This window comes from Oncorhynchus mykiss, chromosome 16 (genome assembly GCF_057628025.1).
Source record: "Oncorhynchus mykiss isolate SJ-2025 chromosome 16, ASM5762802v1, whole genome shotgun sequence".
In the NCBI taxonomy this organism is placed as follows: domain Eukaryota; kingdom Metazoa; phylum Chordata; class Actinopteri; order Salmoniformes; family Salmonidae; genus Oncorhynchus; species Oncorhynchus mykiss.
The window spans coordinates 36,195,001-36,208,072 of NC_143037.1; the positions used below are offsets into that span (position 1 = coordinate 36,195,001).

Here is a 13,072-nt window from a genome sequence, read left to right on the forward strand (position 1 = left end):
ACAGACCACCTGCCTTCTCCCCTACTAGTCAAAGCCAAACCCCTCATTGAGCGTGCTGAGTAGACCGAGAAAGACACAATTTAAACCCAGACATGCATATAAAAACACTATAAACGTATCCTTTTTCTGCCTGACCATCCACAACAATTCGTCTTTTGTTTTGAGCAACGTCATAATCAGCGGAGAGAGAGAAGGCGGGAGAAAGGAGAGCCTTGTTGTTAGCTACATCTGCTAAATGACACACACACACCACCACTCCCCCAGAGCAAAAACAAACATTTTGCCAAAACTAACACTAACACCCAGCCCCCCAACCCCCATTTTGCCCAAAGCCCTGTTATTTGGGTGCTGGATGCACTTAACTAGCCGATGGGAATCATTATTAGTGTATGGGCTAATTATCTTGTTAGGGGAGGAAGGAGGGTGAATTACAGATAGGGAGTCTATTTTGGGGGGTGATTCACCCCCACCCTCCCTCTTTACACAGAACAATACGCAATCACACAAATATCACTCCTCCACGCTCTGTTCTGCCCCAACAAGAGCAGCAGTCACAACAGCAAACCTATCTTTTACCGGAGTGTACAACATGCCTTTACATAGGTGGCCATAGAACTGGAGTCCAATCAGAACAGGCACGACAAACAGGTTGCTTCGTGGTGCTGGTGTTAAGCACAATACAAAAACACACATTCAAACCAATATGGATAGGTCTGCTTTTCCCCTTATCAAATGGTAACTTCTCACGTACCGTCATCCTTTTTAGGATGCATTTAGTTCTCCTTTGAAGAGCCACCGGCCGGGTTACAAAGAGCCCTAATCTGGGAGTTCTGGTTCCTTTGTGCCTCGGTTGGCGGATGGTGTGGTGGTGATGGAGAGATGGGGAGGGAGACGCTTTGCTTTCCCTGTTCTCTCTCTCGCCTCTCCCCAGCAGCTCTGAGTAGCACAGCCAGGTAGACAGACAGACACACACACACACACACTGCTGCGCATACACACACTGCTGCGCATACACACACTCACCACCGCACACACTCATGCGCACTCACACACACACAGTGCCGCACTCCCTAACAGGTCCAGACCCTTTCAGAAAACAAGGGGACTGCCAACAAGACACACCAGCCCAGAGGAAGACTAACATTATTGCAGGAAACAGGCCAGGTGAAGCCACCAGCAGATAGCATTCTAGGCTAGTAGGAAGCATCTATAGTGCACACAATCACAGCCTGCCTCCAACACATGAGGGGATGAGCTAGCTAGTAACTACAACACACCAGCCATGGAGGCAGAGCACACACACAAATTACATGCAAGCTAAAATCCAGAGAATGACACTGCCGTCAAATCGATTGTCAGCGATGGATAGATGGATCGAGAGATTTCTCACCTGTGTCCTTCCTCCGTTCCTTTCTGCCTCCTTCAGCACATTATCCTGGCTGGTGTGCACATCGAACCGGCACGGAAACGTAGCTACATCCCCTCCTCTCTCGCTGTCCTCTCTCACCGACGTCGCTCTTCTTCTCTCAGTGATTTATTTAATTATTTCCTCTCTCTCTGCCTGCCTCCCCCTCCTCCCTCCCTGTAGCACAGTTGCTACAGCTGTCAGTGTTGCCTTTTTTGTGGCTATTTAATTCCCTGTTTCTCTCACTTTCCGACGCCTCTCCTCCTCCGTCGACTGCTTTTTTTTGGAGGAACTAATGTGCAGCAAGGGACAAAAGGAGGGAGTGCCTTGAACATTAAGAACCAATATTGTACGGTACAGTGATCTCTCTCTCTCCCTCCCTATCCCTCTATCATTCTCTCTCTCTCTAAGACATCTCCTCCTGATGTAGCCAGGCATGGGGGTAGTGGTGCTAGCACTAGCGGTAGAGCGTTCGTCCCCGGAGACACAGTGGTACACAGCTGAGGCTGCTGGGAAAACGCGACATGGATACGGCGCTGAGTAGAGAAGGTGGTGCGAGTACCACTGGAGAGCCCGGTGCAACCTCCGCCTGAGCGCATCCGGGCTTTCAACGCCACCCCCTCCTCCCTCCTCCTCCCTCATCATCCAACACAGAGGGGGGTCTGTTCACACTCCCAAGGCCCAGCCGAGTGCTCAACTAAAGGCTCACACAACGAGCCTGACAAGGCCGGATCAGTAAGCCAGCTAGCGCGCTCCGTTTGGAGGGAGAAGAAGCCTCGTCTTTTGTTGTGAGCTGTGTGTTTTGATTAGGTCTGTGAGGAGGCAAGCTAGCATAGCCTATACTCTGTAGTACAGTAGGGCCTATGTGACAAATCAAATGGAGAGAAGTGCAATAGCAAAAGCCGGAGAATGTAGGCCTACTTTAATCGTTTATACTTACACCATTTCTATCCCACTTTATACAATTTTTATAGTGTATAATTAATCTTGAATCTGCCAATCAATATTCTCCAAAGAGCAAATATTCCGACGGTGAAGATATGTTCTATTCTGTAAGATGCTGTCTAGTGAGTGTATTCACCACTGGTTAGTGAGAAATACATGTCTAATACAGCGAGTACATCTAAAGGCTTATAAATAAAACATAGTGATGCTACAGTCAGTGTGTGAGGTCGTCCACAAAATAACAGGGGGGAGAGAAGTATTCAGAGTGGTGGTTTACCACATTCATTAATAAACAACATTCACCTTAAAGAGACATTTGCAGCTCAAACAATAAGATCAGCATCATCTAAGATGTGGCTGGAGAAATGTAGCCCCTCTTAAATTCATAGACAGGGCTTTGGATGCAAGGACTGATGGTATAAAATTAATGGTTTAACCATGTTTTGAGGCTATACAGTGTGAAACAAGCTTGAATTGTGGATTCTGATGGGGTATGACAGTTGAACTAAGCTCATGATGTTATTATATTCTATGAAAATCAATGCAGGTAGCCTAGCGGTTAAGAGTGTTGCGCCACTAACCGAAAGGTCGCTGGTTTGACTCCCCGAGCTGACTAGGTGAAACAATCCGCCAATGTGCCCTTGAGCAAGGCACTCAACCCTAATTGCTCCAGGGCCGCCATAAATAATGGCTGATCCCTGGCCATGACCCCACTCTCTGAGGGTGTCTCAGGGGGAGTGTGATATTCACCCCATATAATACAGACGTGTACATCTGTGAAATAGGACAAATGTAAGTAAGCACCTAATTATTATTATATATCATTCATTTAAAAGTGTAAATATGGATGTACCAATCGCATATTGTCCCATTAATGCATATTCATTTCAGTCTTTGAAGAACCAGAAAAATCCAAAGGTAAAGACAATAACTGCTTGTAGAATAATCGGATTCTGAAAGACAGTGACCATGCCTGAATATTTTAAGAGATACACCAATAGGTTTGTTAAACGGATTGTTATTGAAGTCTGGATTGAATTTGCAGTTTCAAAAAATCTGCCATCGAAAAATTCCAGGCGAACCCCCTTGGGATTCCGTAATGAGGGCCTGTAGAATTTCCAAACAAATTCCCAATTATGGGAAACGTCCGGAAATATATGGTGGCCCCACCCAGACCAGGGACTTAATTGCATTGACTAAAAATACATTCCTGATTATCTCACTTTTTCCTTTTCGTACTAGCCAATGAGATGTCTGCAAAAAGTAACAGAGATATGACAGAAACCCTGCCTGGCCCTCATATACCCCAGACTAACCCCCATTATCACACAATAAATGACTCAAAGTGGGGACTTAGTACCTACAGTACTGTACTAACCCCTCAATGTCATTATAAGACTTTAAATAAGTACCTACAGTACCGTACCAACCCCTCATAATGTCATTATAAGACTTTAAATAAGTACCTACAGTACTGTACCAACCCCTCATAATGTCATTATAAGACTTTAAATAAGTATGTCTTACTATCATCTTACAATAATCCTGAGTTGTTAACAGCTGGCTTGAGCTTGTTGAAAACTTAAAGATACATCATATTATGAGTGATAATAAAACAGAAGGGCATCAAAACAACTTGTTATACCTCATTATACCTGCTGGCTGGTAGAGTTGCTACATATTTTCACACTGCTAGTATTTTATCTGACATAATCACCAGGACAACTCCTCCCACACACTTCAGCAGCATGCCATGTCTGCCAGGGTGAAGCGTTAATGCAAGGCCTATTCTCTATACATTACATTTCCCCCTGTAACTACCCAGAGGACCACAATGCAAAGACGTGTTGGAGCTTTCAACCTGAAAAATAACTAGATATACACTAAATGTCTCCATCTGGAGCAGTTCTATATGTATCTTTGCCAAAATCAACCACTTAAATCAGTAATTCAACAGTAATTCAACCAATCAATCAACACAACCAAGGAACACCACATTCTACACAATAAACCCACATATTCCACCTAAAGTGAGGGAGCCTACTACACGTGTAATATGATGGACAGCTAAGAGACAGACCCTCAGACACTGTTACACCCAGGTGGTCACACCCTGAGTCTCACACACCGACATAGGTCGTAGTGGTGCAGTTGCACTAACGTATTAGTAGAGTCCCCTCCCCCTCCTCCTCTGAGCCAATAGGAAGGCTATTTCAAGGACAATTTCCTGTTTTTTCCTCTTCCTCCTCCCTCACTCCTCTATGGCCACAGCAGCATTGAGCCAACCCTCTCATACAAAAGCACTGAAAGACTACTGTAGATATCAATATCTACTGTAACTAACCAACCTAAACTAACTCATTTTCTCTGTAGCACAGAGAAAGCAAACATAAAACATGTTCCTTACAGATGCATGGACAACAATATACAGAATATATCACATGCTATATGATTACGCAAGCACAAAACACAGCAGCATATAAATCACCATGCACACACACATTCAATGATCGCATGTATGTATATTACCTACAGACTGGCGGTCAGCGTCCGGTAACTGTGCTCTCCTCATAGAGCAAAGGAAGGGTATGCTGTCTCTGGACAGAGCACAGGCATCCCTTATAACACACCAACACACACACTCACCAACACACACACTCACCAACACACACACTCACCAACACACACGCTGGCGCACTAGCCGGCAAAACATGCTGGCGCAGCAGCATATACGCATTATAAACCTGATAGAGAGGGATAGAGAGAGAGCGCGAGATGCCATGATATACCACACAGCAAGAGAGACTATAGGGTGACTTACAAGACATTTAGGTAAGTTATGTTTATCTTCTACATTAACCATTCTTTAACAATTAGAGAAAGTGGTTATCATTTCCAACATTAGCTAAGAGGTTAAAATGCACAACATCAGATTGCCTCTCTGTGATGCTGAGAATAGAAAACCCAAACCAGAGGATTCATCGGCACAGACATTTTCAGAACACTGTGTCTCAGTATCAACGCCAGGGAATGTCAGAAGAAACGGAAAGAGGTATCGGTTAACAGAGAGTTATTGTACAGAGGTATCGGTCAACAGACTGTAGGACGCAACAACTAACGAGAAAACTTTGTTCCAGTGCACAGATTTTTCGTAACTGATTGTTTGGACAAATCACTATTTTGCAGGTGTTCGCATCTTTCGAATTTCAGAAGGGGAATGGACATTTTGCCCATATACTTGTCCGTAACTTGCAAAGAGAGGGTGTGGAGCTACGACCCTGCTTCCGCTCCTCGTTCGAATAACTTTTCTAACATGTCTCTCCCTGAAATTAATTGAGAATCTGACACAGTTACGCAAGATTTTAGTTCTGGGTTTCTGAGATTAAGAGATGAAAGAGAAATAGGTGTCAAAGGCAATAGAAGGAGTAGAAAGGAAGAGGGAAAAGAAAGGAAGAGGGAAAAGAAAGGAAGAGGGAAAAGAAAGGAAGAGGGAAAAGAAAGGAAGAGGGGGAGAGAAAGTGCAGGAGTCAGCAGTGAGCTGAAGACGTCAAGTGCTGTCACCACCCTTTGAGCGAGAGGAGTGTTAAAACCATGACACTTTATAGAAGGGAATGCTCCAGAACTAAGATGTGCTTAATTTTACCGGGTTGCTTCAGAAAACGTTTGAGTAATGTTCAGCCGGTCTGTTATGCGTGTGCACAGGACCATTTTGACATCATAGAAGTCAAATAGAAAGTTGATTCTTTATCATTAAAGTGCATTTACTGATAGAGAAGCACCCATGTCCTCTAAGAGTAACTAAATATGTGTGTGTACCTAGCTTGGTCTAGATTTCATGCTCATTGGCTAAAAGTATATACAATGCATTACAGAAAGTACTCAGACACCTTCACTTTTTCCACATTTTGTTACATTACAGCCTTATTTTCCTCATCAATCGAAACACAATACCCCATAATGACAAAGCAAAAACAGTTTTTAGAAATGTTTGTAAACATAAGTATTCAGATCCTTTAATCAGTACTTTGTTGAAGCACCTTTGGCAGCGATTACAGCCCCGAGTTTTCTTGGGTAGGACGCTACAAGGTTGGGGTGGCAGGTAGCCTAGTGGTTAGAGCATTGGGCCAGTAACCGAAAGGTTGCTAGATCGAATCCCTGAGCCGACAAGGTAAAAATATGTTGTTGTTTCCCCTGAACAAGGCAGTTAACCCACTGTTCCTAGGCCGTCATTGTAAATAAGAATTTGTTCTTAACTGACTTGCCTAGTTAAATAAAGGTAAGAAAAGCTCTGTTTCAAGCTCTGTTAGATTGGATGGGGAGTGTCGCTATTTTCAGGTCTCTCCAGAGATGATTGGATTCAAGTCCGGGCTCTGGCTGGGCCACTCAAGGACATTCAGAGACTTGTCCCGAAGCCACTCCTGCGTTTTCTTGGCTGTGTGCTTATGGTCGTTGTCCTGTTGGAAGGTGAACCTTCACCCCAGTCTGAGGCCCTGAGTGCTCTGGAGTAGGTTTTCATTAAGAATCTCCCTCTACTTTTCTCTCTGTACATCCCCACAGCATGATTCTGCCACCACCATGCTTCACCGGAGGGATGGTGCAAGATTTCCTCCAGGCGTTACGCTTGGCATTCAGGCCAGAGAGTCAAATCTTGGTTTCTTGATCAACTCCAAGTGGGTGCCTTTTACTGAAGAGTGGCTTCCGTCTGGCCACCTATGCTCAATTTCGAGTCTATTAGCAAAAGGGTCTGAATACATTCATTTTTAATACATTAATACATTTAATACATTTAATACATTTTTTTTAAATACATTTTAGAATAAGGCTGTAATGTAACAAAATGTGGAAAAAGTAAAGGGGTCTGAATACTTTGCGAATGTACTGTTTAGCGATCGTATGCTTTTCTTTTGTATAATAGATTCTATGCACAGTATAGTATAATAACATATTTGCTAGCCTATTAAGCCCCTGAGGAAATCAAGAGACGTAAGTGGTGGCCGGACGTCTTTCTAACATCTGCAGTCAATGAACAGATCAATTGGCAGTAATTGCATATTCCCCATTTGGACCCTTGAGGACCGATGTTGAGTATGGACTGGCTGGTGAACTAGGCTAACCTCTGTTTGTTTGCAGGGAATTTCGAGAGACGTTTGGGACGAGACCGTGTGAGGGAACAGCTTCTAATGTGACTCTTCCTTCTTGGTCAGGGGTTCCCAAACTCTTTCACTCGGGGCCCCTCTTCCAGCATTGGGGAATATATATATAACGTCTATTTATATGTTCACAAGCACTGTTCATGACACAAACTGTCCACACCCTTCTTGTTGGTGGAGATCATTTTGCAGTTTTAAAGCTAATTGTCTTTAAATTCTAAACATTTTGCTATGTCTAATGTGTATTAATTTTTTATTTGAGTGACAAAACAATTACAACAATATCAATGGGCTAAAAAAACATAAGAAAAATAACAGCTGACATGGGCTAGTTGATCTGGAAGTTTCTGACAAATTGTAAATATCTCTTTAAGGTTTGCAAAGACTAACCATGACAAGACGAACTGATGATGCACAACCCAATTTCAAAAATGCATCTTGTGCATTCTATGATTACAACTTTCAAGAGCAAGTTTAAAGCCAGACACCGACCCCTCGCGTGCCCCACAGTTTGGGAATCACTGTTCTAGGTGGTCTAATTTTCTGTGACAGCCAGACAAGTGGTGTTGTCAAACACCTTGTATCCAGGTTGCCTTGGTTTCTCCCTCAGAGGACAGGATGAGGAATCTGAACTGCCAGTTAGTGGCGTGAACACTGAACATCACGAAGGTAGAGGAGCATGCCATGTTACAGTACCAAAGAGTGAAGGAAAGGTGGTTAACTAAATAACTTCATTGTTTCATTTCACAGTCAACTATTCAATTAATTTACAATCAGTAAGCTAATGCTAATACTCTTGTTTGTTTGCTAGCTAGCTACAGAAAGCTGCTTCACGCCTCTAAAGATAAGGGGAATTTACGGACTGTTAGCCCTGTTATCACTTCCGGGGAAACCAGGTGTAATACATGTGTATAATATGTAGCACTAGTACTCACGGTCTTCTCCTGGACATGGCATACCTGGCTTCACTGGGATACTGGGGAAGACTGCAAGAGAATGATGAACGACAACTATGAATACCCAGAGACATGTCCAATCTAAACCTCTGAACATACTAACTAATGGTTACTCAAATTAATGTGTATGTATCCTAAACCACTGAATTAAAAGTAAATTATTTGCATTGAGATAATAGTAAAATTATTGCAGAGGAGGAGGTGAAAAGAGAACAGTGAGGAGGTGAAAAGAGAAGTAGAGGAGGAGGTAAAAAGAGAACAGAAAGGAGGAGGTGAAAAGAGGAGGAGGTGAAAAGAGAAAAGGAGGTGAAAAGAGAACAGAGAGGAGGAGGTGAAAAGAGGATGAGGTGAAAAGAGAAGAGGTGAAAAGAGAACAGAGGAGGTGAAAAGAGAACAGAGAAGAGGAGGTGAAAAGAGTACAGCGAGGAGGAGGTGAAAAGAGAACAGAAAGAAGGAGGTGAAAAGAGGAGGAGGTGAAAAGAGAACAGAGAAGAGGAGGTGAAAAGAGGATGAGGTGAAAAGAGAACAAAGAGGAGATGAAAAGAGAACAGAGAGGAGGTGAAAAGAGAACAGCGAAGAGGAGGTGAAAAGAGAACAGCGAAGAGGAGGTGAAAAGAGAACAGCGAGGAGGAGGTGAAAAGAGAACAGAGAAGAGGAGGTGAAAAGAGAACAGAGAAGAGGAGGTGAAAAGAGAACAGAGGAGGTGAAAAGAGAACAGAGAGGAGGAGGTGAAAAGAGGAGGAGGTGAAAAGAGGAGGAGGTGAAAAGAGAACAGAGAAGGTGAAAAGAGAACAGAGAGGAGGAGGTGAAAAGAGAACAGAGGAGGAGGTGAAAAGAGGAGGTGAAAAGAGGACAGAGAAGAGGAGGTGAAAAGAGAACAGAGAGGAGGAGGTGAAAAGAGAACAGCGAAGAGGAGGTGAAAAGAGAACAGCGAGGAGGAGGTGAAAAGAGAACAGCGAGGAGGTGAAAAGAGAACAGAGAGGAGGAGGTGAAAAGAGAACAGAGAAGAGGAGGTGAAAAGAGAACAGAGAGGAGGTGAAAAGAGAACAGAGAGGAGGAGGTAAAAAGAGGAGGTGAAAAGAGGAGGAGGTGAAAAGAGAACAGAGAAGAGGTGAAAAGAGAACAGAAAAGAGGTGAAAAGAGAACAGAGAAGAGGTGAAAAGAGAACAGAGAGGAGGAGGTGAAAAGAGAACAGAGGAGGAGGTGAAAAGAGAACAGAGGAGGCGGTGAAAAGAGGAGGTGAAAAGAGGAGGTGAAGAGAAGGTGAAAAGAGAACAGAGAGGAGGAGGTGAAAAGAGAACAGAGAAGAGGAGGTGAAAAGAGAAGAGAGAGGAGGAGGTGAAAAGAGAACAGCGAGGAGGAGGTGAAAAGAGAACAGCGAGGAGGTGAAAAGAGAACAGCGAGGAGGTGAAAAGAGAACAGAGAGGAGGAGGTGAAAAGAGAACAGAGAGGAGGAGGTGAAAAGAGAACAGAAAGAAGGAGGTGAAAAGAGGAGGAGGTGAAAAGAGGAGGAGGTGAAAAGAGAACAAAGAGGAGATGAAAAGAGAACAGAGAAGAGGAGGTGAAAAGAGAACAGCGAAGAGGAGGTGAAAAGAGAACAGCGAAGAGGAGGTGAAAAGAGAACAGCGAAGAGGAGGTGAAAAGAGAACAGCGAAGAGGAGGTGAAAAGAGAACAGAGAGGAGGAGGTGAAAAGAGAACAGAGAAGAGGAGGTGAAAAGAGAACAGAGGAGGTGAAAAGAGAACAGAGAGGAGGTGAAAAGAGGAGGAGGTGAAAAGAGAACAGAGAAGAGGTGAAAAGAGAACAGAGAGGAGGAGGTGAAAAGAGAACAGCGAGGAGGAGGTGAAAAGAGAACAGCGAGGAGGTGAAAAGAGAACAGAGAGGAGGAGGTGAAAAGAGAACAGAGAAGAGGAGGTGAAAAGAGAACAGAGAGGAGGTGAAAAGAGAACAGAGAGGAGGAGGTAAAAAGAGGAGGTGAAAAGAGGAGGAGGTGAAAAGAGAACAGAGAAGAGGTGAAAAGAGAACAGAGAAGAGGTGAAAAGAGAACAGAGAGGAGGAGGTGAAAAGAGAACAGAGGAGGCGGTGAAAAGAGGAGGTGAAAAGAGGAGGTGAAGAGAAGGTGAAAAGAGAACAGAGAGGAGGAGGTGAAAAGAGAACAGAGAAGAGGAGGTGAAAAGAGAACAGAGAGGAGGAGGTGAAAAGAGAACAGCGAGGAGGAGGTGAAAAGAGAACAGCGAGGAGGAGGTGAAAAGAGAACAGCGAGGAGGTGAAAAGAGAACAGAGAGGAGGAGGTGAAAAGAGAACAGAGAGGAGGAGGTGAAAAGAGAACAGAGAGAAGATGAAGAGAACAGAGAGGAGGAGATGAAGAGAACAGAGAGGAGGAGGTAAAAAGAGAACAGAGAGGAGGAGGTAAAAAGAGAACAGAGAGGAGGAGGTCAAAATAAAACAGAGGAGGAGGTGAAAAGAGAACAGAGAAGAGGATGTGAAAAGAGAACAGAGAAAAGGAGGTGAAAAGAGAACAGAGAGGAGGAGGTAAAAAGAGAACAGAGAGGAGGAGGTAAAAAGAAAACAGAGGAGGAGGTGAAAAGAGAACAGAGAAGAGGATGTGAAAAGAGAACAGAGAGGAGGAGGTAAAAAGAGAACAGAGAGGAGGTAAAAAGAGAACAGAGAGATGGAGGTAAAAAGAGAACAGAAGAGGAGGTGAAAAGAGAATAGAGGGGAGAAGGTGAAAAGAGAACAGAGAAGAGGAGGTGAAAAGGGAACAGAAGAGGAGGTGAAAAGAGGAGGATGTGAAAAGAGAACAGAGAGGAGGAGGTAAAAAGAGAACAGAGAAGAGGAGGTAAAAAGGGAACAGAGAAGAGTAGGTGAAAAGAGAAAAGGGGAGAAGGTGAAAAGAGAACAGAGAAGAGGAGGTGAAAAGGGAACAGAGAAGAGTAAGTGAAAAGAGAAGTAGAAGTAAAGCGACAGAGAAATGAGTGCAGACAGACAGAGCCCTAACTGACCGTGCAGCAGGAGTCCTGAGTTCCTGTTGCGGCTGTAGATCCGGAAGGCCTCCTGCAGTTCCATCTGAGAGGAGATGGTACATGGGTCTCCTATGGTACACAAACACAGATTATTCACTTATTTCATACACATGTAGTTAAGATCAACTGCATTTTTTCCCACCCACCGGTGCGAGACCAACATACCCTCATCGTCGATCCACTTGAGAGTGATTGGCTGCTGCCGGGCCAGGCTGCACATCACCCTCACCTCCTCACATAGTCCCATGTAGGTTACTGTGGCAGCCAAGTCCGTGATTAGCATGTCCCTGCACACACATGATAAATCATATAACATTATTCAAATCACACTCACTCTTTCACGTTGCTTCACACCAGGGTTTGGGCAAAAGGAATTACATTCAACCGTCAAACACTCCCTGACTGCCATTTGAATGTGATGAACAGATCTCAAGGAATATGTGCAGTGACATGTTCTGCCCCACCGGAGGCACCACACACTGAAACAAGCTGCTGCACAATGTGTGGACACTCAAGTCAACCAACAGTCACTCTCATTCAGATATCGCTCTAGTCTTTGATCATTACTTTATGTTCAATATCAACTCATCCCTGTAAAGTACTCTCACTTGCTTGGATCAATGACACAAGCACAGGCCTATGGTTCTCTGCTATGGATAGCAGGTGCTATGGTGTAGCCATTGCAACTACTATGCATGTATGGGCTATACTGACTAGTTCTACAATATGCATGTATGGTTCTCTAAACAGAGACCAGTTTGAGTCCAATGACAGACGGTGGCTCCTACAAGCCAAAAGCAAGAGACACAAGGCTACTCTTCTCCCACCTCACAGCTGCATTCTACAATACACCAGCTATCCAGCAGCTCCAGCTGTTCTTTGTTGGTATGAAGACAAACTCTGGCAATTAAGTCATACTTATTCCTTAACCGAGAAAACCCCTGTCACACTTGATACGCGGGAGAATTCAGTCCCTGCTGAACAAGTGTATTTGTGAGCATGTTCAGTGAAAGGAAAAATAAAAGGCGAGATGCAAAGCACTCAGTTAAATCATATAGCTACAAAAAGCTATTCAAAATAGCCCACAAGTGTCTCGTAGTAGGATATTCCCAAGAGATTTGGAGGCACAGGTGACCCAAAATGGTTGGCTGTACTAGGATGGTCATATGGATTTTTTTTTTAAATAGTTCCCTCGTTATGTTGAGATCACAACTTATTTATCTCATGATCACGACATGACAAAAGTACCTCGCATCATCCATTCATTTGTTCAGATGCACGATAACCAATTCATCAAGGAGCCCTGTGGCTGCGTTGATCACAGGGCATTGAAGCCCTGAACGATGCCTGACAGGCAGCCCCGCCTCCCAGGCTGCAAGCCGCCCCCAAGACCATAGCCAATTGCATGCAAGCAATAGTAACTTTAGCATTAGCTAAGCTAACTTTGCTAGTCTTGTGAACTAGCTAGTTAGCTATGTAGTCTTGTTAGCTAGCTAAATAGCTAGCAAAGCTAGCTTGTTATTTGTGCTGGTTGTCAGCTTGCATAACTGATATGTGTATAATTATAAGGGACATTTACTTTTTAATATTTACA

General features: G+C 44.0%; 1 protein-coding gene across 3 annotated transcripts in view; it reads right to left on the reverse strand.

Annotated features, from left to right (window-relative positions):
• Positions 1-13,072, reverse strand: part of LOC110491852 (protein kinase C, zeta) — a 153,405-nt gene that overhangs the window by 119,881 nt on the left and 20,452 nt on the right. Inside the window, exons 2-4 of one of the 3 annotated variants that reach the window (XM_036946742.2) lie at positions 11,644-11,765; positions 11,458-11,547; positions 8,436-8,486 (exon numbers count right to left, since the gene is read on the reverse strand). In XM_036946742.2, the coding sequence (XP_036802637.1) occupies positions 8,436-8,486; positions 11,458-11,547; positions 11,644-11,765 (263 nt within the window). Of the gene's footprint in view, positions 1-1,390; positions 2,026-8,435; positions 8,487-11,457; positions 11,548-11,643; positions 11,766-13,072 lie in introns of those variants that run through there. The other 2 variants (XM_090202584.1, XM_036946747.2) reach the window with 2 other exon arrangements.